General features: G+C 41.2%; 8 protein-coding genes across 8 annotated transcripts; 5 read left to right on the plus strand and 3 right to left on the minus strand.

Moving 5' to 3' along the window:
• The first annotated feature begins 2,919 nt into the window (after positions 1–2,919).
• On the plus strand, positions 2,920–3,248 carry LOC142114745 (histone H4). Its single transcript, XM_075194031.1, has one exon. The coding sequence runs from the start codon at positions 2,937–2,939 to the stop codon at positions 3,246–3,248; it is 312 nt and encodes a 103-aa protein (XP_075050132.1). The 5' UTR covers positions 2,920–2,936.
• Positions 3,249–3,836: 588 nt separating this feature from the next.
• On the minus strand, positions 3,837–6,573 carry LOC142114763 (histone H3). The gene is made up of 2 exons (XM_075194047.1): positions 6,467–6,573; positions 3,837–4,368 (listed from the first exon to the last, which is right to left on the minus strand). The coding sequence occupies exon 2, from the start codon at positions 4,353–4,355 to the stop codon at positions 3,945–3,947; it is 411 nt and encodes a 136-aa protein (XP_075050148.1). The 5' UTR covers positions 4,356–4,368; positions 6,467–6,573; the 3' UTR covers positions 3,837–3,944.
• LOC142114762 (histone H1-like) lies at positions 5,556–6,556 on the plus strand. The gene has a single exon (XM_075194046.1). It carries the CDS (start codon positions 5,669–5,671, stop codon positions 6,353–6,355), a length of 687 nt encoding a protein of 228 aa, XP_075050147.1. The 5' UTR covers positions 5,556–5,668; the 3' UTR covers positions 6,356–6,556.
• Positions 6,574–7,207: 634 nt separating the features above from the next.
• On the minus strand, positions 7,208–7,746 carry LOC142114767 (histone H2A type 1-like). Its single transcript, XM_075194050.1, has one exon. It carries the CDS (start codon positions 7,729–7,731, stop codon positions 7,339–7,341), a length of 393 nt encoding a protein of 130 aa, XP_075050151.1. The 5' UTR covers positions 7,732–7,746; the 3' UTR covers positions 7,208–7,338.
• Positions 7,747–8,026: 280 nt separating this feature from the next.
• Positions 8,027–8,576, plus strand: LOC142114741 (histone H2B 1.1-like). Its single transcript, XM_075194028.1, has one exon. The coding sequence runs from the start codon at positions 8,048–8,050 to the stop codon at positions 8,426–8,428; it is 381 nt and encodes a 126-aa protein (XP_075050129.1). The 5' UTR covers positions 8,027–8,047; the 3' UTR covers positions 8,429–8,576.
• A 1,355-nt stretch (positions 8,577–9,931) lies between these two features.
• Positions 9,932–10,243, plus strand: LOC142114747 (histone H4). Its single transcript, XM_075194033.1, has one exon. It carries the CDS (start codon positions 9,932–9,934, stop codon positions 10,241–10,243), a length of 312 nt encoding a protein of 103 aa, XP_075050134.1.
• Positions 10,244–11,523: 1,280 nt separating this feature from the next.
• Positions 11,524–11,961, minus strand: LOC142114742 (histone H2B 1.1-like). The gene has a single exon (XM_075194029.1). The coding sequence runs from the start codon at positions 11,955–11,957 to the stop codon at positions 11,577–11,579; it is 381 nt and encodes a 126-aa protein (XP_075050130.1). The 5' UTR covers positions 11,958–11,961; the 3' UTR covers positions 11,524–11,576.
• A 294-nt stretch (positions 11,962–12,255) lies between these two features.
• LOC142114760 (histone H2A type 1-like) lies at positions 12,256–12,715 on the plus strand. Its single transcript, XM_075194044.1, has one exon. The coding sequence runs from the start codon at positions 12,272–12,274 to the stop codon at positions 12,662–12,664; it is 393 nt and encodes a 130-aa protein (XP_075050145.1). The 5' UTR covers positions 12,256–12,271; the 3' UTR covers positions 12,665–12,715.
• Positions 12,716–27,704: the final 14,989 nt, after the last annotated feature.

Here is a 27,704-nt window from a genome sequence, read left to right on the forward strand (position 1 = left end):
CGCTGGACTCAGCAAAATTCAAATGGTCGACTAAGAGCCGGGACTGGCTGGTCATTGATTGGCTGACCGCTATCATGTTCAGATTCGCTGTTGTCAATCCCGGTGAGAGCGTACGGGAGCCCAGACTTACCTGCCCTTGATCAGAGGTCTAGTAAGCAGAATCCTCTTCTTTTTTAACCTCCTTGTTGGCTCCAGTGCTGTCTTCCTCAGGATACCCTTCTACACTGAGACTTACAGTACCGCAACAGTTTAATTTGTGTATCTCTTCCCTCAGTTTTGAATTTCAGTAAAGGAGAGTTTGGTGGTCTGGGTATGATGGTGTATTCTTCAGCCTCATCAATGGTCCATCCAAATGCAGCCCGAATTAAACTTTTATTTATTTCAGTGATAAAAATTGTAAATACAATATTTAGATTTAGCAGTGAATTAATGGGAAGAAAAAAACTAGAAGAGTATTTCTATACCTCTTAAACATGAAATTAGTATAAATAATGTGATACTAAAACCCTTCCTCTCCTGTTTTGTGTCGTCTCTGAAACTATATTACTTTGCTTTTAAATGGAAAAAAAAGTGTTGTTTAATTTTATAATGGTGCTTTAATGCTTATAAAGTTCTTGTGAAACTTGAAACAAACACGTTATAAAGTAGAAACACCATTCATGAGAGAAATTACTTCTCAGCTAGTTTAGTATTACAACATCGCCACCTGCTGTCCAATAAGCTACTTGTGGCTGAGATGTCCGCTTTATTATAGAGCCCGCTTTCCCGGCAACCCTTGTCAATGCCGAGCTGCATTCTGGGAGATGTAGTTTGGATAGAAGGCGGAAGGAATTGGAAGCAGGTAATGTAATAAAGTGTTATTGTGTGCGCACAAGGAAGGGCCATGGTCACCTCACATTGGGGCACATTTATCAATCATCGGCAAAAATGAACAATAGTTATCAATCCTTATCGCATGGATAAGGATTGAACTATTTCTCAGATTTATTAAAAACGGATCACAGAAGCAGCAGTTGCGATAAACTGCTGTTCCTGTGATAAAAAAAAATCACACTTACCCCGCCTCTTCCGAATGCGGTGTCCACGGATCTCCTCCAGGTGTTCTTCATTTTTCTTTACTCTGGAACTGCGCATGTGCAGTTCGAAAAACTGCACATGCGCAAAAAAAAAACATCCCCGATCTGTCTCTGCAACTATAGTTGCAGAGACAGCGGTGAATGACAGCGAGGGATCATGTGATCCCTCCACACATGCGCTGTCCAGCTCTGCTCTTCGGACCAGAGCTGACAGCACTGAAATCTGACAGCACTGAAATCTGACAGCACTGAAATCTGACATTTATGATAATAAGCGCCAGCTTCAGCTGGCGTACATTATCAAGACAAGTTTCCCCCCAAAAAATAGTTTTTTTCGGAACATGTTAGATTACGGCCAAGAGAAGTCACCATACTATTCGGTGACTGCTCCCAAAAACGTAGAGGAGTGCAAAGCAGCATATATCCACGATATCTGCTACGATGCACCCTTTATAAATATGCGGAGGACACAGAGGGACCTTAATTTCACGGTAAGAGCACTATTGTGCTTTCTTAAATATGCCCCATTGGCTTTGGAAGTGCTGGGACGTCCCCAGCCTGCTCCCCTAAAAACATCCCTTAGGTGCTGCACACACCGGCCACTAGTACTTGTGACATTGAAGGGGCATCACTCAGTGGGACATATCTCCCAACTGTCACCGAATCAGGACAAAAGTCCTTAAATGTGGGACGGCAGGACTGTCCCTCCAGAATCAATTGCTTCCATGGTGTTGGTGGTTATCACGTTGAACAACCCGGCCAGTGTGGTAAACAGCCCGGCTGACATGTTGATCTCATCTGGAGGGACAGATCGCTGCTCGGTATGTTCTTAGTATGTTGATCACTCCCATGTGAAACAGGCTTGTAAAACATGACAGGTCCTCTTTAAATTACACCCTTCATGTATGCAGTGAGGCAGCCATGTTGTTTCCTGAACTAATATTCATGAGAATACAAGATATCAAGTGACCAGTAGGTAGTGACCACTGAGGCCTGAAGTACAGAGATTCCTCTTGTTCCTAATTAATTGATGTTGCACTGAAGGCTGCATTGTTCATGTATATTGGTTTACCCCCAACATGTCTGTATCCACTGTGTGCAGGTGGAGACCACTGTAAGATGCAGTTTGACTTGTGATCAAAAACTTGTTTATGTATCTTGAGAGATCTCAAGCTATAAAATTAATTAAAAATAATATATAGTAATATGTGTTTGTTACTTTGCAGCCTGTGTTACAGAATGAATGGACAGTGCTGAGTCAAGGTACCTTCAATATGGGCATGAGAGGCTGCAAGCAGACTAAATATACATCTCAACTATGCCCAGCACCCTGCTCTTGGTGTTGAAAAATAATTAAGAGAAGGAATTTGATAAAGCCAGAGAAGTACACAGATGCCAGCGAACATATTTTGCTCAGCTTACTTTGTAGAGGATTAGTCTTTGGGTTTTTACTACAAATACTACATTGTGAACTATCATAATGATTATCTTGTAGCTTAAACCACTAGAATGTTTTACATTTACATAATATGCAGTCAAACAACCAAAAACCGCGCACACAGCCATGTACAATCGATCAACTAAAGGAGACATTAAATTGCTTTACTTCGTAAGCTATACACTGCAAACAATAGGAGCGACTGAGCGGGAATTTTAAATTCGCAAACGGTTGAGCGCTCAGCGAATCAGTGATAAGGGGGGAACCGAAGCCCGCGTCACACAACGTACAAAGAACCGCTGCCTACTGGACACGCCCCCTTCCTCTTATGTCCCCTATCAGGTCCGACCCAGCTGCATAAAAGAAGCTTGTTGCGCAGCTAAACTGTATCAGTTGGAACATTTTTGACTGAAAGTTACATCATGTCTGGACGCGGTAAAGGAGGCAAGGGGCTCGGGAAAGGCGGTGCTAAGAGGCACAGGAAGGTTCTCCGTGATAACATCCAGGGCATCACTAAACCAGCTATCCGTCGTTTAGCTCGTAGGGGAGGTGTGAAGCGCATCTCTGGGCTCATCTACGAGGAAACCCGCGGTGTCTTGAAGGTCTTCCTGGAGAATGTGATCCGTGATGCCGTCACTTACACAGAGCACGCAAAGAGAAAGACTGTCACAGCCATGGATGTCGTGTATGCCCTGAAACGTCAGGGTCGCACTCTGTACGGATTCGGAGGCTAATTTCTTTGTCTATCCCATTACAAACCACAAAGGCCCTTCTAAGGGCCGCCCACCATGTCTGTAAAGAGCTGTACGACTAATGTCCAGGACCGTGAGAGGTTTAGCTCCCTAATATCACGTTACACACACACCTATGATTACTTGTTTCTGCACAATACTGTGATTATCGACGTCATCGTTCAGTCTGTAATTTATATTAGCTATAATGGGGCCACATCGATTTCATCCCGTGTATAAATTGAGCGGTCTAATCTGTTTACAGCATGCGTCTACTAATTTATACCCCCACATGCTGCTTGCCATATTTGGGTGGATGTGCAAGTGAATCACTAACCCGGAACCCGCTTGCTCTTTGGAGCCACCCACCTTTTCCCGAGATATTGTGTAAAAGGCTGTTGGCTTTGGGAGGGGAATGTTGACGGATTCCCGTGAATTGCACAGTATTACCAGAGGGAACAAAGGAAACGAGTCAGACGTGGACAACAACGGCCCAGTGTTAATTATCTAATCGCGCTGATCATATAGAATATGTGTAATTAGAATCCACATCGGCAAACAAAATGCAGAGATTTTACACATAGATAATAACTTCTGATTAAAATGTTACTACACAGAATAATGCTGCAGCTCGTTTAGAGAAAGATTTGGTGGCTCTGAAAAGAGCCTTTGTGCTGTGTGTAAGTCAGTGCCGAGTCCTTATGCCCTCTCCCCTCGGATCCTGCGGGCCAGCTGGATGTCTTTGGGCATGATGGTCACCCTCTTAGCGTGGATGGCGCACAGGTTGGTGTCCTCGAAGAGCCCCACCAGATAAGCCTCGCTGGCCTCTTGCAGAGCCATGACAGCCGAGCTCTGGAAGCGCAGGTCGGTCTTGAAGTCCTGGGCGATCTCCCGCACCAAGCGCTGGAAGGGCAGCTTGCGGATCAACAGCTCAGTGGACTTCTGGTAGCGGCGGATCTCCCTCAGAGCGACGGTGCCTGGCCGGTAACGGTGAGGTTTCTTCACACCACCGGTAGCTGGGGCGCTCTTCCGGGCGGCTTTAGTTGCCAGCTGCTTGCGGGGAGCTTTCCCACCGGTGGACTTACGAGCGGTCTGCTTGGTCCTGGCCATAGTTCTACTGATTCTATAAAGAATATAAGATGCAGATTCTTAACAATCCTATTTATACAGTGTGCTGCAATGCAATTGGATGAGTTAAGAACGCCCTTCAAATTGATTGGCTTAAAAACTGCGTCTTAACTTTCAAAATGCCCGCCTAAATTCTTTGCTTATTACTTGACTCGTAATTTTTAATATTATATATTATTATAACTTAAGAAGGCCTGGCAAGCTCTCGAATTAAATGATGTGTAATAATAAAAAATTAAGTGTTTCCAGTCACGATAATTACAATGTATGTAAAAAAGCTATCCACATTGACCACACGGGGGTGCCATTGCATCACATTCAGCGAAGACGAGAGGGATAATAACTAGGGATAGTAAAAGGATTCGAACCACGTCAGGGAATATAATCACTTTTGTAGATCTATATTTATGCCTTGTTGATAATGACAAACACGGGTTTTAAATTATCGATCTGAAATCACTGTGCAATTATTTGTATTTGTGATCCAATGTTTTCCTGCTCTTCTTGGAGTCTCCACGGCCGAGGCCTCTGCTGGAGGCTTTGATTGTTTCAGACATTTTTCCCGCACAAAACCAAACCACTGGTGACCTGGGGTCACTATATATCCGAATACGTAGGTGGCTATAATAGCCCTGGACAATGCCTTTTCATTACATCAGGTGGTTTGCTTAGCAAAAATTCGATTAATGTTCCCTTCCTCCCAATGCCAACTGAAGGGGATGAAGGGAAGCTGGACAAGTTACCAGCAGTTCCCGCAGACCGCAAGGGGTTGTTGAGATGACCTGAACACAACAAGCTGTGTTTGTCTGTGAACATCTGCAGTCGTTTCTACCTGTGGCAGCTGACTATCTCAAGCTCTAGGCTGCTGGTAATCATCTATTGAGAGTTATCTGGTAGGACCCTGCCATTAATGTATGGATAAGAGAGATGAGACCCGTTGTAGATGGTAAAGAGGTCGGATATGTTTTTAGTACCTTTGATAAGCTTACTCAGCAGCAAATGTCAGCACATGATTTACAGCTGACAAGCTGGAGAACGAGCAGACACTATCATATGTCCTATAAAGGTCTCATTACTTCCCTCAAAAGAAACACAAAAGAGATCGCAGACATCCTGGAACTGCAGAGAAGGAATAGTGGGCGTGGCTTCGCTATCCACCAATAAACACAGCGGCTGGTTCTTTATCTCAGCCAATGGCCGCATATCCCTGAGCTGTATATAAATTCTTGGTTGAACAAGTCCTACAACTAAACGTGTCAGTTTGAGCATAGAGTCATAGTCATTTGTATTGGAGGATGTCTGAGCCAGTCCCAGCCGCAGCGCCTGCTCCTCCAGCAGAGGCCCCCGCCAAGAGTAAGCGGCCCAAGAAAGCAGCTTCAGCAGGATCCATGAAGAGCAGCAAAGCGTCCGGTCCCAGCGTGTCTGAGCAGATTGTAAAGGTGGCAGCTGCATCCAAGGAGCGTAATGGGATTTCCCTGGCCGCTGTGAAGAAAGCTCTGGCTGCCGGAGGATACGATGTGGAGAAGAACAACAGCCGCCTGAAGTTGGCGATCAAGAGCTTGGTGACCAAAGAAACCCTCATCCAGGTGAAAGGCAGCGGTGCCTCCGGCTCCTTTAAGCTGAACAAGAAACAGTTGGACAGCAAGGACAAGGCGGTGAAGAAGGCAGCAGTGGCCAAAGCCAAGAAAGTATCCAAGTCCCCCAAGAAGGCTCCGAGCGCATCCAAGAGCCCTAAAAAGGCGAAAAAACCGGCAGTTGCCAAGAAGGCTGCAAAAAGCCCAAAGAAGCCAAAAGTCGCTGTGAAATCCAAGAAGGTGGCCAAGAGCCCGGCCAAGAAGGCAGCGAAGCCTAAAGTGACCAAGAGCCCGGCCAAGAAGGCGGCTAAGCCTAAAGTGGCCAAGAAGGCAGCGAAGCCTAAAGTGACCAAGAGCCCGGCTAAGAAAGCAGCGAAGCCCAAGAAGACAGCTCCTAAGAAGAAGTAAAACTGCAGATCCGCACTCCGGTGCCCCGTTACACAAAGGCTCTTTTGAGAGCCACCCACTCGGTCTTGACTGAGCTATAATGTACCCCCCCATCCATCCTCTATCTTTTACCCTGTGGTGGTGACTGCTTCTGGCTCAACAAAGCAGATGTGAACCCCTTATGGTCCCCGGTAACAAATACCTCCAGACATCTGACTAGTTTACACACACATTGATAGTTACATACACATAACGTCAGTGCACCGTGACAATGGTTATTTTCTATAAGCAATTATGTCGCTCTTCTACACCCCGTGTGTAGCTTCATAAACCGTTTACTGCCCCTGAACAAAATGAGCAAAGGACGGAAACTCCTTATGTTTATATTACGGTATTATTTTCTTACTAGGTCATACGCTATACAACTGCTACCTATTGGACGGTTATGTCAGATTATTTAAATCCAGTGATTATCATCAAGTATTTGTTATCGACACCATAGGAAGCTTGTATTGGTCTCCGATTCACTGTGCTGACAAGTGTCATACACCGTAGTAACGTATCTCTTATATACTATTACTGTGTGTAAATCAATACTACCACCGTGTGATCAGTAGTGACGTCTGCCGTTTATCAGATACATTGTAATTTTTAAGATTGTTTACAATAAATGGTTTTCTAGTCTTTCAACTTTAATTCGGGAGCCTGTCAGGTCTTACGTAGGTAAAATTCTAATAGTAATATTATCGCTTCAGATTTAAGTGGTAAGCAAAATATAAAGCAGGCGTTCTGAAGGACGCAAGGGATATTAAATGAAAGTTTGAAGGACTGAACAGCAGAATCTGAGGAGAAAAGGCTGTTTCTCGTCTAGCTCAATAGTAAAACTGTCAGTGAGCTTCCGACTATCCAGATAAAGCAATAAGTAATGTATAAAGCTCTCGCAAGAAAATGTGGGTGGCCCTGAAAAGAGCCTTTGTGTTGTGGGGGTGTCAGTGGGGAGTAAATCACTTGCTCTTAGCTGCCTTGTGGCTCTCGGTCTTCTTGGGCAGCAGCACGGCCTGGATGTTGGGCAGGACGCCTCCCTGGGCGATCGTCACCCCTCCGAGCAGCTTGTTTAGCTCTTCATCGTTGCGCACAGCCAGCTGCAGGTGGCGGGGGATGATGCGGGTCTTCTTGTTATCACGGGCGGCATTTCCTGCCAACTCCAGAATCTCAGCCGTTAGGTACTCGAGCACGGCGGCCAGATAGACAGGAGCTCCGGCTCCCACACGCTCGGCATAATTACCCTTTCTCAAAAGACGGTGAACACGTCCAACTGGAAACTGAAGCCCAGCCCGAGATGAGCGAGTCTTGGCCTTAGCCCGGGTCTTTCCGCCTTGTTTGCCTCTACCAGACATTTTCAGTTGCGTATTTCGTAATAAACTACTGTGATTAAACTCCTCCCTCATCCTTTTATTTATACCTTTCAGTGACAAACTCCTGCATCTCTGATTGGTCTGTTTTCGGACTAGCCAATGCAGCTGATGTTCAGGTATCCACCAATCCGTATAAGATAGAGGTGGGTATGATATTGAAACACATCACATGACATGACTAGCCAATAGCATATAGAGCTGGATATAAGTCTTATTTACATGGCCTGCCTATAAATAGGGCGATTGTGGGAGGTGCAAGTAATAGTCGCTGACTCACTGACCAGTATTTGTTTTAAGAATGCCTGATCCAGCAAAGTCTGCTCCTGCGGCCAAAAAGGGCTCCAAGAAAGCCGTGACCAAGACCCAGAAGAAAGATGGGAAGAAGCGTAGAAAGACCAGGAAGGAGAGTTATGCTATCTACGTGTACAAGGTGCTGAAGCAGGTCCACCCTGATACCGGCATCTCCTCCAAGGCCATGGGTATCATGAACTCCTTTGTTAATGACATTTTTGAGCGCATCGCAGGAGAAGCCTCCCGCCTGGCTCACTACAACAAGCGCTCCACCATCACCTCCCGGGAGATCCAGACCGCTGTGCGTCTACTGCTGCCCGGTGAGCTGGCCAAGCACGCCGTGTCTGAGGGCACTAAGGCCGTCACCAAGTACACCAGCGCCAAGTAATCTGCAAATTCCTCCTTTCCGAGTTGCCACAAAGGCTCTTTTAAGAGCCACCCAAATCTTCTTAATCGAGGCTATGACACTTGTTGGATCCCGCTGCTCTTTGTGTTCCTTGCAAACACAAGCCCACGTGCAGCTCTTACTGTCCGGGTACCCGTCTATAAACATAACGTGTTCGCTTTCAGCAAACATGAATGAAATGCCTTTTAGATCTCGTATGTCAGTAAATCATTCTGTCCTTACCTTCTGTTACCAAACTGCACCTGGCTGCTCTCTAACTGCCCCGTGCTCCCTGCTGCATCTAGGCGGCTAGAAGGAACTCTGACCCGACTAGTGTCAGCTGCCTGACCGGTATTTAGCGCCTCTAGAGCAGGCTGTGCTGTCCGGGCTTCTCATTAGAAATCTGTTGACCACTGGCTATAGTTCTTCTGCAGACCAGGTACCGGTGCCAACACAACATATTTAATTCTGTCGGCTCTCATAAAGCATACAATATACATTAGTAACAATACATTGTGGCACATACACTGGCGAAACTAAGGGAGGAATAACCTTTATTAAAACACAGTGGTGGTCACCTCCCAGTCATCTGCGGACTAAATGGGCAATCCCGGATAGCCAGCAAGCACAGAAAGGTCTCAACCTGGACACATTTAAGAATTCTAAATGCGTGAAATTAGACATTACAAACAAGGTACTTTCAATATGGGGTACAGGGATTGCTGCACAGTCAGTACTGCCCAGCATCCTGCTCTCGCCACATGAGAGCGTTACTTCACCAGAGCTTGCGGTGTTTTGAAAATAACCATTGAAGTCCAGTTGTTTTTTTTTATATCTTTATATCATTACAGATGTTGCTGTCATTTGACATACACTAGGCTGGTTCTACGCTTTAAAAAGTCAATTTCAGGCAGAAATCCTCATTCTAATGCATTATTCAAATAAGTCATATTATATTTAGTGTTTTTATTTGTGGCTGCAGTTAAAAATGTACAGAGCCGGTCACTAGTAAATTCAAAGGTATTTAAAGGAATACAAGATTAGATCCAACTGAAACACGACAGATAACTACACTGCTACCACCTTATATTACAAATATATTATTACTTTCATCATCAATATATGTTAACAACCGACCAGTGTTATAGATTGCAGATTAAAACTCTAAAATGTGTAATTTCTACATAATAAAATGCCGTCACACAACTTGAAAAAAACAGACAGATAACCATTCAGCTAAAATGAGAAACTAAATTAAATAAGATCATAAGCTAAACACTACAATGACTATAAGCGACGCGGCGGGAATTTTAAAATCTTTAACGGCTGCTCGTTCAGCCAATCGGCAAGGGGAACGAAAGCCACATGTAGCAATAATTATCAAATGACACGCCCATTTCTTCCTCTATACTTTGTGTCCTTTCAGGTCCGACTTAACTGTATTAAAGAAGTTTGCTGTACAACCAATTCACATCAGTTGATTAGGCAACGCCAGCAGTGCAAATCATGTCTGGACGCGGTAAAGGAGGCAAGGGGCTCGGGAAAGGCGGTGCTAAGAGGCACAGGAAGGTGCTCCGTGATAACATACAGGGCATCACTAAACCAGCTATCCGTCGTTTAGCTCGTAGGGGAGGTGTGAAGCGCATCTCTGGGCTCATCTACGAGGAGACCCGCGGTGTCCTGAAGGTCTTCCTGGAGAATGTGATCCGTGATGCCGTCACTTACACAGAGCACGCAAAGAGAAAGACTGTCACAGCCATGGATGTCGTGTATGCCCTGAAACGTCAGGGTCGCACTCTGTACGGGTTTGGAGGTTAATTTCTCTGTATCCCATTACACACAAAGGCTCTTTTAAGAGCCACCCACTCAGTCTTCAAAGAGCTGTAAGTTTACTATTATGCCCATGATTACTGGAGGAATAGGTCTGTAGCATTTTAAGATACTACAGCATATCACCCCACGGCTTTGTTACACGTAGATCCAATACATGAGTGAATAGTGACACCATCACTCGCAGCCTGTTCTGAGTGCGGGAGTTACACCGCAGACATCCGTCTCAACCATTGTATAAAGTAGGCGAAGACCACTAATCTATGCTTTTACAACGTGTAGTCAAATGAGCGTAAATCCCAGCTGTGGAACGGGTTTACATGTTGGGGGACGAGTACAGGGAAACGTAACCAGGAGACTTTCAAAAAATACAAAGCAACATAATAAACGGGGTAATAATACAAAAGGTGTCATAGCATCGATTGAGAAAGACATTATATTCTTCCTGCCCCATACCAGCCAAAATGAAAAAATATTGATTACCACCTCGTATCCAGAAGCAGTGGTTCTTTCAGGGTGGGTTTCCCACAGGAATTGAGAAATACGTATCCTGGGGAAATTATAAAGACTCTACAGGGAAAATCTTGTGGTAAGACCCTAGCGTACCATCCCCCTATCCACGAACTAATTGGTAATGTGAGTGTTGCAATGGTGCGTTAAACATTTTCTCTGCACATATGTCAGCACGGAGGGAGGAGACTGGGAGAAGACCCTGCAACAGCTCCTCTTTACATTTAACGAGGTATCTCAGGAGTCCACCAAGTTTTCTCTATTCAAGAGTCTATATGGGCGGCGAGTGATGCATCCATTAGATACGAGAAAGCTGGGAAAGCCCCTTTTTCAATCGCTTAGGTCTCCACTATGTACGGTTTCGGAGGCCAATTTCTTTGCCATGTTGAAAAACAAAAAGGCTCTTTTGAGAGCCACCCACTCAATCTTCAAAGAGTTGTAGTATGTCCATGTCCTAGAGCACAAACATACCCCCATATACCACTTATTTCATCTAGATTCTACGCATGGCAGTTTTAGAACATCTATTACTCAAGACCTGTTATTCACGTTATTAAAAGACCTTGGGCTGCACAGCGTTACAAATATCGGCCCTTACATGATCTGAAGGGAAATGCTAGGCAGTGATTAAAGCGTAAGGAACAATATGTGGGGTATTGCAAGAACGAGTAGCTTGAAATGTGATGGTTTCGCGGAGATACAAAACACCACAAAGAACATGCGGGATCTAGCAAATGTCATAGCCTCGATTGAGAAGATTTGGGTGGCTCTTAAAAGAGCCTTTGTGTTATCTTAGAACAGAGATTGCAGATTACTTGGCGCTGGTGTACTTGGTGACGGCCTTGGTGCCCTCAGACACGGCGTGCTTTGCCAGCTCACCGGGCAGCAGTAGACGCACAGCGGTCTGGATCTCCCGGGAGGTGATGGTGGAGCGCTTGTTGTAGTGAGCCAGGCGGGAGGCTTCGCCTGCGATGCGCTCAAAAATGTCATTAACAAAGGAGTTCATGATACCCATGGCCTTGGAGGAGATGCCGGTATCAGGGTGGACCTGCTTCAGCACCTTGTACACGTAGATAGCATAACTCTCCTTCCTGGTCTTTCTACGCTTCTTCCCATCTTTCTTCTGGGTCTTGGTCACGGCTTTCTTGGAGCCCTTTTTGGCCGCAGGTGCAGACTTGGCTGGTTCAGGCATTGCAATAACAAGATCTCGACAGAGTGTAAAGAAACTATTACTAGCACCGCCCACAATCGCTGTATTTATAGGCAGTCTATGTAAATTAACCTTATCTTCAGCTCTAGGCGCTATTGGTTAGTTCTGTCACGGGATCTTTAGAAAAGCTATACCCCTTCTCCCTGTGCTGATTGGTGAGTGCCCGAACATTTTTGTCACTGGCCAGTCTGAAAACGGACCAATCACAGATGCAGTCGTTTGTTTTTCGAACATATAAATAAAGGAATGAAGGCGGAGTTTGCTACTCGTGTGTATTGAATTAACCTGAGCATAACATGTCTGGTAGAGGCAAACAAGGCGGTAAGACCCGGGCTAAGGCCAAGACTCGCTCATCTCGGGCCGGTCTTCAGTTTCCTGTTGGCCGTGTTCACCGTCTTTTGAGGAAGGGGAACTATGCTCATCGTGTGGGAGCCGGAGCTCCTGTCTATCTGGCCGCCGTGCTCGAGTACCTGACGGCTGAGATTCTGGAGTTGGCTGGAAATGCCGCCCGTGATAACAAGAAGACCCGTATCATCCCCCGCCACCTGCAGCTGGCTGTGCGCAACGATGAAGAGCTAAACAAGCTGCTCGGTGGGGTGACGATCGCCCAGGGAGGCGTCCTGCCCAACATCCAGGCCGTGCTGCTGCCCAAGAAGACCGAGAGCCACAAGGCAGCTAAGAGCAAGTGATTTACTCCCCACTGACACCCCCACAACACAAAGGCTCTTTTCAGAGCCACCCACGTTTTCTTACTAGAGCTCTATACACATTACTATTCGTTTTATCTGGGTAATCAAAGGTTCCCTGGTAGTTCTACTTTTGAGCCAGATACGGTTTCCCACAATTTAGCTGTCCCGTTTCATACACATTTTCAGCTCTAAATTATGCACGTAGCCTTTATTCTCATTGGAACTGCTCCATGGATCCTTTCAACCACATATATCAGCGGCTTCGTGTAGTAGAAAGCAGTGAGATGGGGTCTCGCTTGCTGTAGATAGAGGATTAGGTGGCTCCGAGAAGAGCCTTTGTGCTGTGTATAAAGGAGTGACGAGAAGCTGCTCTTTCCCCTTAGATTTCGAGGGCCAGCCATTCAAAATTGATTGACTTAAACACATTTCATTGGCTCTTTCAAATGCGTGTAATTTTTGCTTACTAGATAAATCTGCATTAATCCGATTACAGGCAGGCTCTCGAATTAAAATTGGTTACAGTATAAAGTATTATACATGCTACCAGACCTAAAAATGACGATGTATCTGAAAAGGAAAAACACAGGCAGCTATCAATACTGACCACACGGTGATGCTATTGTTCCACATAACTTTTATAGATGAGAGAGATGCTAGATTGACACTTGAAAGTACAGGGAATCGGAGAACAACAGGCAATACAAGCTTCCTATAGGTTGATGACTCATACTTATTTATAATGATAATCACTAGATTTTAATAATAAATCTTACATGACTGCAATTTCTGAACTTCAGATAAAGTATTGCAACAACATCTGCACTCGCACAATCATATATTGTAGCAAAGCACTTTGTATCGGTAGATTTTGTTTTATAAACTTCCTAAAACTCACCAACAATAATTTAACAATGTCGTGCAAATTTGGAAGTGTGTTCACACTCACCACCGTCCTTCGAAAATGTGCTGATAGTTCCACCAACTGTGATGCCTTTTGTGTTTGTGCATATTTAAACATATGATGTTGTGTAAAAGTACAACATAAGCACACTTAGATACAATGATCACTTCATAGAGAATCAGTAATAAACGTTCTATATGTGCTCTATTTGTTCCACTATCCAAGTGTATATAACATGAACTGTAAACCCATGTACAAATATATAATCTCAATAAGGTCTCTTACTGGTGTGCTAGGTGTCCTCACACACACACACACACACACACACACACACACACACACATATAGTCAAAGTCGTATAATTGGATGAACGAAAGTATTGGTTTAATATTGGTTTGCCGTGCAATTGCGAAGAGTACGCCACGTAACACGTGGCGTGATGCGATCGCACTGTAACATACGCACGCACACACTCGCATTACAACATTTAGTTATTTATACCAAATTTCAGCCCTTTTTGATTTTTTTTTCCCCACACACACTAAGAATTTAGTAGGTCAGTGTATAACTCTGCCCAGCAGGTGGCGCCGCAACTTTTTTTTTTTTACACACAGACGCCACTAAGCATTTATATATATATATATATATATATATATATATATATATATATATATATATATATATATATATATATATATATATATATATATTATATGTACACTTCAGTGATACTCAAGGTTCAGGTTGTGGGAAAGGTGGCATGTCTGGTATCATACTGAAACCCTATTCATCAGCAGCTGTCCGGTGCAGTCGGCGAAGAGATCACACATTGCATACTTTAGTTATTGATATTAGGGAATACACCTTTGTATGATGCTGGCTATGAAAGGAGCAGACCCCCCTGGATAGACGACCCCCACCTTTGGATTCATTAGATTGAATCAGCCTATGATCTGTTTACCCTGGACCCACACAACGTCTGGACCTATAGAAACAATCTACGTCATCTCTATTGTTCAAGTGTAACACTGTACTGTATATAATCATAGCTGCACACCCTTTGGCTCTCAGTCAACTCTGACACAGTATTCTAACATATATACTGTCCACCAGGTCCCGTGGGTGCGCAGCGAGCGCATGCGATAGCATTGGTATGTACTTATCTTTTGGTATTGGCTGTGCTGTACTGTACTTTATCATAATATAATCATGTATTGAATTGTTGACTATTTACATCTGCTAAAATAAACCACCTTGTGCTTTGGAAACACATACAATTGATTGGGCAATGCTTATTTTAAAACAATAGAATTACTTTAATAATTGGGGGCTCGTGAGTTTAGGTGTTACGTTATCGGCAGGTATGCAACGCTTACGGTATTCGGTTCCTCAACAAAGGGTGGATTGACAGACGCGTCACATAACAGGAAAGAACGCAATGTGTTTAAGACCTGTGGTTCACTTTGTATTGCGAAACCGAATGTCTGTTGTTGCATAGACTGAAGGAACGCTAATTTGAATCTAGGGACAAGAAAGAAAAATGTTTATTTTTATTGTCGTTTTGCGTTTTAAAGGGTACTGCATTGACTAGTGTATGTGTGCTTCCTGTTTAGCGTGTATGAACTTCCGGTATTGTTGCCACGTGTGTAAACAGTCATGATCATAGTCTGTTAGCTATGCATAGTGTAATCACTTGGTAAAATCTCTGAAAAGATAGTGCCATTGTTTGGGAAATTTATTTTCTGTACAGAAAACAAAGGTTATGTGTGTGTATGTGAATGAATACATAAAGGCAAAAATATACTGGTAACTATAGGCAACTATAGGTTTTTACACGCAGGGCCGCCGAGAGGGGGGGGGGGAGCGGGTACAGTTTACCCGGGCCCGGCCATGCCAGGGGGCCCGGGCCCTCGCTGCTAATAAAATTTATTTATTTTCTTATTTTATTTTTCTCTCTTGCGGTATTTTTTTTTTAACTTTTTTTTTTTTTTTCGCGGGGGGGGGGGGGGGGGGTCTTGGGTTTCTTGGGAGCTGTAAGAAAAAATAAATAATAATAAAAAAAATAGCCACGTGATCGCGCGGCGCCGTGTCCCTCCTCTCCTCCATTCACACTGACTGCCGGGCGTGACGTCATCAAGTCACGCCTGTCAGTCAGTGAGGAGCGCCACAGCCAGCATGAAGAAAGAAGACAGAAGAGCAGAAAAGAAAAGAAAGAAGTTGACAAAAGGTAAGTAAAGAAACGGAGAGGCTAGGGGAGGAAAACAGGGATGGACAGTACTATAAAGAAAGGGGACAGAGAAACAGAGGAGGAAAAAAAGGAGAGAGCCACAGAGTAATAAAAAAAAAAGTGGGAGAGAGGAACAGAGGAGGAAAAAAAGGAGAGAGCCACAGGGGAATAAAAAAAAAGTGGGAGAGAGGAACAGAGGAGGAAAAAAAGGAGAGAGCCACAGGGGAATAAAAAAAAATTTGGGGAGAGAGGAACAGAGGAGGGAAAAAAGTGGGAGAGAGGAACAGAGGAGGACAAAAAAGGAGAGAGCCACAGAGGAATAAAAAAAAATTGGGGAGAGAGGAACAGAGGAGGGAAAAAAAGTGGGAGAGAGGAACAGAGGAGGAAAAAAAGTGGGAGAGAGGAACAGAGGAGGACAAAAAGTGGGAGAGAGGAACAGAGGAATAAAAAAAGTGGGAGAGAGGCACAAAGTAAAAAAGAAGGGGGAAAAGCAGCATGGAGGTCGCAGTGTGAGCATAAGGGGGTACAGTGTAGTTGTGATGAAGGGGCACAGTAATGTGTGTGATGGCACAGGGGGCTTGTTGCAATGTAGTGTGTGTGAGGTAGGTGGCGGCTAATTAATGGGCGCTATTTTGTTTGTAGGGTGATGGTGAGGCAATTTAATAGTAGGGACTATTAATTTAAGATGGGGTGGTTTGGGGGCTATTGAATCTTGGGGTGAGTTTAGGGAGAATGAGGTCTATTTATTAAATGTGACTATGAATTATTTAATGGCAGTGATGGTTGCGGGAAATAGGTATTGCTGGGGCTGTTTGCAGGAAGTGAAATAGGTTTATTTATTAAATGTGAATACTATTATTTTAATGTTGGGGCTGGAGGAAGGCCTAATTATTAATCGTGAGTGCTATTGATTTAAGGCCGGGGCTGGCTGTAATTTTCTAAATGTAGCCATTTTTTTTTTCAAAATAGGTCCTTCAACATTCCTGGATCCGGACAAGCCACAACTAAAGAAACCAGCAGCCACAGGTGGAGAAAGTGAGAAGAACAGGTAGGAGAGAGCAGCACAGTGTGTGAAATGTTGTGATTCTAGTAGGGACAATACCAATTTTTGGTGAATGTTGTGCCCAATGTAAGGTGTAGGCCAAGACTGAACTGTTTGTGTACACACTGCATTGTTTGTATACTACACTGTGGTGGTAGATGTCCTGAAAGTCAGGAGTGCTTGAACATATGTGACGCTCCGGCGAATTGAGAGCCTAGTGGTTTTTATGTTAGCCACGCCCCAATGGCACGTTTGCCACGCCCCCAAATGCATGACCACACCTCCCAAAATTTTTGCACCGCCAATCACAATGTTCACAGATAACTAGTATCTCTGAGCAGTGCGGTTTGACCGCATGGCAGGGCCTTGATTAAGTATTGGGAGGGCAGTGTGGAACTATTTAAAATTGATAGCGCTTTTGTTCAGGTGTGTCTGACGGGGCATGGTAAAAAAGGTGACCTGACAACAAAGGTTCTGTTCTAGGGCTGAGCAGGATATAAAGAAACCTTTGTGTGAGTGGTGTTCTGTTCTAACAAAAAGCAGGTGATAAAGACACACCACAGAGCATGCATAGCATACTCAAAACGAAAATAGCAGGTTTTCGCGGCATTCCCAAATATTAATCGCAAAGCTTACAGATAGTTAGTATCCGTAAGCGGTGCGGTCGGACCGCATGGTTGATTTAGTGCAGCCGTGATTGCGACTTGGGAGATGTGGGAGGAAATACGCTGCAACCACTGATATTCTTGATTGATATCGGTTGCTAACAGTGGTAAAGTACTCAAACTAGGAAGGGCATTGATATCTTTAAGGGGACATGCCTGTTGAAAACGTCCACGAATAAAAAAAAATCTCTAGTAAGCTCTGTTTGAAAGGAGAACAGGTAAAAGTATTTTTTGTGTAGCGTTGAGAAATAGGTTGTTTTCATAATGGATGCGAAGCAAACGCTAGAGATAGTTCATGTTGTGCTGCCTAATGAATGGCCGGTTGGTTCTGCAAAGTATGTTATCTATAATAAATACGGTGCGTATGCAACGGCATACTGCGACAAATGGGTCAAGATGACCCGGGAGTGTGTGAAACCTTTCCCAAACATAGGTAGTCTTGACTCAGAGGTGTTAAATAATGTTAGAGATAAAGTGTGGTTGATTAAATCAACAAAAACGAGAATTGAACATGATGACTGTTTAAATTTGTGGCAACAAGAAGGGTACACGTGACACGGGAGCGCGTGGTCAGCGGAAGTAAGCGTACCGGAAACAAGTATTACGGAAGTGTGCGTTGCAAAGCGTGGCAAACTGAGCGCAAACACGCCCCCGACAAATTCGGTCGGGGCGGATAGTACCAAAAATGTGAAAACTGTAACTAGTAACTTGTATAATGTCTTAAGTAATGTTTTAAAGGAAGAAAATGTACCCACAGTCATTTCAGCCATTGCCCATGCCAGTAACATACACGGACAAGGAAAAGGAATGGTTCCACCAGCAGGGGCAGTAGCTGAAATTGGTGAGAATAATGTAAAGGTTATCAAAGGGGGAGACATTCATTGTACTGCAACAGCGATTCCAGCAACTAGTTCAGAACATAGTGATTTGGTAGGCTTATATCCTGTCCGCACAACAGCAGTTCCCAATGGGAAAGCGGACAGAGATGGTGTAGTTCCCATGAAACAGGTAGCCATGTATTTTCCATGGACTAAGACGGAACTATTTACAATTATGTCTGATTTCCCTGATCCTAGAAAAGATTTGGCCAAGTGTCAGAAATTTATTAGACATTTAGGTAATGCACATGAGCCTACTAATAAAGATTGGCGAGTGTTGTTTAGAGCTTGTCTTCCTCTCGATACTGATGTACAAAAGTTCATTAAGGGTTGTAGGTTGGAGAAGGATAAACCCTTAACTGAGGATGACAATCAGGATAATATTGGACGTATAATCACAGAGTTGGCCATATATTTTCCAGTGACTATGGAATGGGGCAAAATATATGCCATCAAACAAAAAGGTAATGAGAATACAACTGATTATTTTTCAAGGGCTCTAGCGGCCATGATTAAGTACACAGGAATATTGGATATAAGGGTGAATCCACTTTACAGAAAGGTAGCTGTTGCAGTACTAATGGACGGCCTCCGGGAGGATCTAAGGACCTGGATAAAAACCTCTTTTCCTAATTGGAGAGGTCTCACGGTAAATGATATTAGAGAGCATGCTATAGAAGATGATAATATATGTAAAAAGGAAAAAGCACAGAGTGATAGGTTAATGATGTTGCGTATCCAGGCGTTAGAAAAACTACATCCACAACCTCAGAATTATAAAAACCACTATAAAGGGACGCAAGAAACAGAAATCTTTGAAGTGTTTTAACTGTCTTAAGAAGGGACATTTGAGGAAAGATTGTAAAGAAAATATTAGAGCCAAGGCTAGGAAATTAGGACCAGGCAAGGCAAGTAATAATCTGTGGTAAGTAGTAATGTGTACTTTTAGAAGAAATAAACTGATTTTAAAAGGTAATTGTTGTTATTTTTGCTTGTTTTGTTTTATGTTGTCAAATGTTTGCTCTCCTAATCGCTAGCCGATGGTAAAGAATGAAAATTTTTGTTCTGTTTGCTGTTTTAAGATAACTATCTTGTTTTTCTTCTCACAGATAAGGGTATACAGAAGATATATAGACTTAGGGCTAGATTTACTAACAGGCATGTTTGTAAACCCGCCGACTTTCGGCGGGTTTGGCGGCAGTTTAGCCATCACTGGATTTACTAAGGCTAAACCCGCCGTCCAAACGGCCAGAAATGATGTTTCCAAACCCGCCTCTGTATAAAGCGCCATGACGGTTTCAACAATGTTCAACATTTAAAATATGTCCACTGTTCTTGCAGGCCAGAAATATTAGTACTGCAATATTTACCTACGTTCACTGTTCTTGCAGTCCAGAAATATTATGCAAAATTTAAATACGTTCACTGTTCTTGCAGGCCAGAAATATTAGTACTGCAATATATACCTACGTTTACTGTTTTTGCAGTCCAGAAATATTAGTACTTATTCACCTACGTTCACTGTTCTTGCAGGCCAGAAATATTAGTACTGCAATATTTATTTACGTTCACTGTTCTTGCAGTCCAGAAATAATAGTACTGCAAAATTAAAATACATCCACTGTTTTTGCAGTCCAGAAATATTAGTACTGCAATATTTACCTATGTTCACTGTTCTTGCAGTCATGAAATATTATGCAAAATAAAATATGTTCACTGTTCTTGCAGTCCAGAAATATTAGTACTGCAAAATTAAAATACTTTCACTGTTCTTACAGTCCAGAAATATTAGTACTACAATATTTACATATGTTCACTTTTCTTGCAGTCCAGAAATATTAGTACTGTAAAATGTAAATATGTTCACTGTTTTTGAAGGCCAGAAATATTAGTACTGCAATATTTACCTACGGTGACTGTTCTTGCAGTCCAGAAATATTAGTACTGCAATATTTACCTACGGTCACTGTTGTTGCAGTCCAGAAATATTAGTACTGCAATATATACCTATGTTCACTGCTCTTGCAGGCCAGAAATATTGGTACTGCAATATTTACCTACGGTGACTGTTCCTGCAGTCCAGAAATATTAGTACTGCAATATTTACCTACGGTCACTGTCCCTGCAGTCAAGAAATATTAGTACTGCAATATTTACCTATGCTCGCTGTTCTTGCCGTCCAGAAATATTAGTACTGCAATAATTACCTACGTTCACTTGTCTTGCAGTCCAGAAATATTAGTACTGCAAAATTAAAATACGTTCACTGTTCTTACAGTCCAGAAATATTAGTACTGCAATATTTACCTATGTTCACTGTTCTTGCAGTCCAGAAATATTAGTACTGCAATAATTACCTATGTTAACTGTTCTTGCAGTCCAGAAATATTAGTACTGTAAAATGTAAATATGTTCACTGTTCTTGCAGGCCAGAAATATTAGTACTGCAATATACACCTATGTTCACTGTTCTTGCAGTCCAGAAATATTAGTACTGAAATATTAACCTACGGTCACTGTTCTTGCAGTCCAGAAATATTAGTACTGCAATATACATCTATGTTCACTGTTCTTGCAGTCCAGAAATATTAGTACTGCAATATTTACCTATGTTCACTGTTCTTGCAGTCATGAAATATTATGCAAAATTAAATATGTTCACTGTTCTTGCAGTCCAGAAATATTATTACTGCAATATTCACCTATGCTCGCTGTTCTTGCAGTCCAGAAATATTAGTACTAAAAAATTTAAATACGTTCACTGTTCTTGCAGGCCAGAAATATTAGTACTGCAATAATTACCTACGTTCACTTGTCTTGCAGTCCAAAAATATTAGTACTGCAAAATTAAAATACGTTCACTGTTCTTACAGTCCAGAAATATTAGTACTGCAATATTTACCTACGTGCACTGTTCTTGCAGTCCAGAAATATTAGTACTGCAATATTTACGTCCGTTCACTGTTCTTGCAGTCCAGAAATATTAGTACTGCAATAATTACCTACGTTCACTTGTCTTGCAGTCCAAAAATATTAGTACTGCAAAATTAAAATACGTTCACTGTTCTTGCAGTCCAGAAATAATAGTACTGCAATATTTACTTACGTTCACTGTTCTTGCAGGCCAGAAATATTAGTACTGCAATATTTACCTATGTTCACTGTTCTTGCAGTCATGAAATATTATGCAAAATAAAATATGTTCACTGTTCTTGCAGTCCAGAAATATTATTACTGCAATATTCACCTATGTTAACTGTTCTTGCAGTCCAGAAATATTAGTACTAAAAAATTTAAATACGTTCACTGTTCTTGCAGGCCAGAAATATTAATACTGCAATATTTACCTACGTTCACTGTTCTTGCACGCCAGCAATATTAGTACTGCAATATTTACCTACGGTCACTGTTCCTGCAGTCCAGAAATATTAGTACTGCAATATTTACCTACGGTCACTGTTCCTGCAGTCCAAAAATATTAGTACTGCAATATTTACCTACGTTCACTGTTCTTGCAGTCCAGAAATAATAGTACTGCAAAATTAAAATACATTCACTGTTTTTGCAGTCCAGAAATATTAGTACTGCAATATTTACCTACGTTCACTGTTCTTGCAGTCCAGAAACATTAGTACTGCAATATATACCTATGTTCACTGTTCTTGCAGGCCAAAAATATTGGGACTGCAATATTTACCTACGGTGACTGTTCCTGCAGTCCAGAAATATTAGTACTGCAATATTTACCTATGGTCACTGTTCCTGCAGTCCAGAAATATTAGTACTGCAATATTTACCTACGTTCACTATTATTGCAGGCCAGAAATATTAGTACTGCAATATTTACCTACGTCCACTGTTCTTGCAGACCAGAAATATTAGTACTGCAAAATTAAAATACATTCACTGTTTTTGCAGTCCAGAAATATTAGTACTGCAATATTTACCTATGCTCACTGTTCTTGCCGTCCAGAAATATTAGTACTGCAATATTTACCTATGTTCACTGTTCTTGCAGTCATGAAATATTATGCAAAATAAAATATGTTCACTGTTCTTGCAGTCCAGAAATATTATTACTGCAATATTCACCTATGCTCGCTGTTCTTGTCGTCCAGAAATATTAGTACTGCAATAATTACCTACGTTCACTTGTCTTGAAGTCCAGAAATATTAGTACTGCAAAATTAAAATACTTTCACTGTTCTTACAGTCCAGAAATATTAGTACTACAATATTTACATATGTTCACTTTTCTTGCAGTCCAGAAATATTAGTACTGCAATAATTACATACGTTACCTGTTCTTGCAGTCCAGAAATATTAGTACTGTAAAATGTAAATATGTTCACTGTTTTTGCAGGCCAGAAATATTAGTACTGCAATATTTACCTACGGTGACTGTTCTTGCAGTCCAGAAATATTAGTACTGCAATATTTACCTACGGTGACTGTTCCTGCAGTCCAGAAATATTATTACTGCAATATTTACCTACGTTCACTGTTCTTGCAGTCCAGAAATAATAGTACTGCAAAATTAAAATACATTCACTGTTTTTGCAGTCCAGAAATATTAGTACTGCAATATTTACCTATGCTCGCTGTTCTTGCCGTCCAGAAATATTAGTACTGCAATATTTACCTATGTTAACTGTTCTTGCAGTCCAGAAATATTAGTACTAAAAAATTTAAATACGTTCACTGTTCTTGCAGTCCAGAAATATTAGTACTGCAATATTTACCTATGTTCACTGTTCTTGCAGTCCAGAAATATTAGTACTGCAATAATTACCTATGTTAACTGTTCTTGCAGTCCAGAAATATTTGTGCTGTAAAATGTAAATATGTTCACTGTTCTTACAGTCCAGAAATATTAGTACTGCAATATTTACCTATGTTCACTGTTCTTGCAGTCCAGAAATATTAGTACTGCAATAATTACCTATGTTAACTGTTCTTGCAGTCCAGAAATATTTCTACTGTAAAATGTAAATATGTTCACTGTTCTTGCAGGCCAGAAATATTAGTACTGCAATATACACCTATGTTCACTGTTCTTGCAGTCCAGAAATATTAGTACTGGAATATTTACCTACGGTCACTGTTCTTGCAGTCCAGAAATATTAGTACTGCAATATATACCTATGTTCACTGTTCTTGCAGGCCATAAATATTGGTGCTGCAATATGTACCTACGGTGACTGTTCCTGCAGTCCAGAAATATTAGTACTGCAATATTCACCTACGGTCACTGTCCCTGCAGTCCAGAAATATTAGTACTGCAATATTTACCTACGTTCACTATTATTGCAGGCCAGAAATATTAGTACTGCAATATTTACCTACGTCCACTGTTCTTGCAGTCCAGAAATAATAGTACTGCAAAATTAAAATACATTCACTGTTTTTGCAGTCCAGAAATATTAGTACTGCAATATTTACCTATGCTCTCTGTTCTTGCAGTCCAGAAATATTAGTACCAACAATTTAAATAATTTCACTGTTCTTGCAGGCCAGAAATATTAGTACTGCAATAATTACCTACGTTCACTTGTCTTGCAGTCCAGAAATATTAGTACTGCAAAATTAAAATACGTTCACTGTTCTTACAGTCCAGAAATATTATTACTGCAATAATTACCTATGTTAACTGTTCTTGCAGTCCAGAAATATTAGTACTGTAAAATGTAAATATGTTCACTGTTCTTGCAGGCCAGAAATATTAGTACTGCAATATACACCTATGTTCACTGTTCTTGCAGGCCAGAAATATTGGTACTGCAATATTTACCTACGGTCACTGTTCCTGCAGTCCAGAAATATTAGTACTTAAATATTTACCTACGTTCACTGTTATTGCAGGCCAGAAATATTAGTACTGCAATATTTACCTACGTCCACTGTTCTTGCAGACCAGAAATAATAGTACTGCAAAATTAAAATACATTCACTGTTTTTGCAGTCCAGAAATATTAGTACTGCAATATTTACCTATGCTCACTGTTCTTGTCGTCCAGACATATTAGTACTGCAATATTTACCTATGTTCACTGTTCTTGCAGTCATGAAATATTATGCAAAATAAAATATGTTCACTGTTCTTGCAGTCCAGAAATATTATTACTGCAATATTCACCTATGCTCGCTGTTCTTGTCGTCCAGAAATATTAGTACTGCAATATTTACCTATGTTCACTGTTCTTGCAAGCCAGAAATATTAGTACTGCAATATTTACCTACGTTCACTGTTCTTGCAGTCCAGCAATATTAGTACTGCAATATTTACCTATGTTAACTGTTCTTGCAGTCCAGAAATATTAGTACTAAACAATTTAAATACGTTCACTGTTCTTGCAGGCCAGAAATATTAGTACTGCAATAATTACCTACGTTCACTTGTCTTGAAGTCCAGAAATATTAGTACTGCAAAATTAAAATACTTTCACTGTTCTTACAGTCCAGAAATATTAGTACTGCAATATTTACCTATGTTCACTGTTCTTGCAGTCCAGAAATATTAGTACTGCAATAATTACATACGTTACCTGTTCTTGCAGTCCAGAAATATTAGTACTGTAAAATGTAAATATGTTCACTGTTTTTGCAGGCCAGAAATATTAGTACTGCAATATTTACCTACGGTGACTGTTCTTGCAGTCCAGAAATATTAGTACTGCAATATTTACCTACGGTCACTGTTCTTGCAGTCCAGAAATATTAGTACTGCAATATATACCTATGTTCACTGCTCTTGCAGGCCAGAAATATTGATACTGCAATATTTACCTACGGTGACTGTTCCTGCAGTCCAGAAATATTAGTACTGCAATATTTACCTACGGTAACTGTCCCTGCAGTCCAGAAATATTAGTACTGCAATATTTACCTACGTTCACTGTTCTTGCAGGCCAGAAATATTAGTACTGCAATATTTACCTACGGTGACTGTTCCTGCAGTCCAGAAATATTAGTACTGCAATATTTACCTACGGTCACTGTTCCTGCAGTCCAGAAATATTATTACTGCAATATTTACCTACGTTCACTGTTCTTGCAGTCCAGAAATAATAGTACTGCAAAATTAAAATACAATCACTGTTTTTGCAGTCCAGAAATATTAGTACTGCAATATTTACCTATGCACGCTGTTCTTGCCGTCCAGAAATATTAGTACTAAAAAATGTAAATACGTTCACTGTTCTTGCAGGCCAGAAATATTAGTACTGCAATATTTACCTATGTTAACTGTTCTTGCAGTCCAGAAATATTAGTACTAAAAAATTTAAATACGTTCACTGTTCTTGCAGTCCAGAAATATTAGTACTGCAAAATTAAAATACGTTCACTGTTCTTACAGTCCAGAAATATTAGTACTGCAATATTTACCTATGTTCACTGTTCTTGCAGTCCAGAAATATTAGTACTGCAATAATTACCTATGTTAACTGTTCTTGCAGTCCAGAAATATTTGTACTGTAAAATGTAAATATGTTCACTGTTCTTGCAGGCCAGAAATATTAGTACTGCAATATACACCTATGTTCACTGTTCTTGCAGTCCAGAAATATTAGTACTGGAATATTTACCTACGGTCACTGTTCTTGCAGTCCAGAAATATTAGTACTGCAATATATACCTATGTTCACTGTTCTTGCAGGCCAGAAATATTGGTGCTGCAATATGTACCTACGGTGACTGTTCCTGCAGTCCAGAAATATTAGTACTGCAATATTCACCTACGGTCACTGTCCCTGCAGTCCAGAAATATTAGTACTGCAATATTTACCTATGTTCACTGTTCTTGCAGTCCAGAAACATTAGTACTGCAATATATACCTATGTTCACTGTTCTTGCAGGCCAAAATCATTGGGACTGCAATATTTACCTACAGTGACTGTTCCTGCAGTCCAGAAATATTAGTACTGCAATATTTACCTACGATCACTGTTCCTGCAGTCCAGAAATATTAGTACTGCAAAATTAAAATACATTCACTGTTTTTGCAGTCCAGAAATATTAGTACTGCAATATTTTCCTATGCTCTCTGTTCTTGCTGTCCAGAAATATTAGTACTGCAATATTTACCTATGTTAACTGTTCTTGCAGTCCAGAAATATTAGTACCAACAATTTAAATAATTTCACTGTTCTTGCAGGCCAGAAATATTAGTACTGCAATAATTACCTACGTTCACTTGTCTTGCAGTCCAGAAATATTAGTACTGCAAAATTAAAATACGTTCACTGTTCTTACAGTCCAGAAATATTATTACTGCAATAATTACCTATGTTAACTGTTCTTGCAGTCCAGAAATATTAGTACTGTAAAATGTAAATATGTTCACTGTTCTTGCAGGCCAGAAATATTAGTACTGCAATATACACCTATGTTCACTGTTCTTGCAGGCCAGAAATATTGGTACTGCAATATTTACCTACGGTCACTGTTCCTGCAGTCCAGAAATATTAGTACTTAAATATTTACCTACGTTCACTGTTCTTGCAGTCCAGAAATATTAGTACTGAAATATTTACGTACGTTCACTGTTCTTGCAGTCCAGAAATATTAGTACTGCAATATTTATGTACATTCACTGTACTTGCAGTCCAGAAATATTAGTACTGAAATATTTACGTACGTTCACTGTTCTTGCAGTCCAGAAATATTAGTACTGCAATATTTATGTACATTCACTGTTCTTGCAGTCCAGAAATATTAGTACTGCAATATTTACCTACATGCACTGTTCTTGCAGTCCAAAAATATTAGTACTGCAATATTTACGTATGTTCACTGTTCTTGCAAGCCAGAAATATTAGTACTGCAATATTTACCTACGTTCACTGTTCTTGCAGTCCAGCAATATTAGTACTGCAATATTTACCTATGTTAACTGTTCTTGCAGTCCAGAAATATTAGTACTAAACAATTTAAATACGTTCACTGTTCTTGCAGGCCAGAAATATTAGTACTGCAATAATTACCTACGTTACCTGTTCTTGCAGTCCAGAAATATTAGTACTGTAAAATGTAAATATGTTCACTGTTTTTGCAGGCCAGAAATATTAGTACTGCAATATTTACCTACGGTGACTGTTCTTGCAGTCCAGAAATATTAGTACTGCAATATTTACCTACGGTCACTGTTCTTGCAGTCCAGAAATATTAGTACTGCAATAATTACATACGTTACCTGTTCTTGCAGTCCAGAAATATTAGTACTGTAAAATGTAAATATGTTCACTGTTTTTGCAGGCCAGAAATATTAGTACTGCAATATTTACCTACGGTGACTGTTCTTGCAGTCCAGAAATATTAGTACTGCA

The sequence above is a fragment of the Mixophyes fleayi genome, unplaced genomic scaffold (assembly GCF_038048845.1).
Source record: "Mixophyes fleayi isolate aMixFle1 unplaced genomic scaffold, aMixFle1.hap1 Scaffold_148, whole genome shotgun sequence".
NCBI classification, from domain to species: Eukaryota; Metazoa; Chordata; class Amphibia; order Anura; family Limnodynastidae; genus Mixophyes; species Mixophyes fleayi.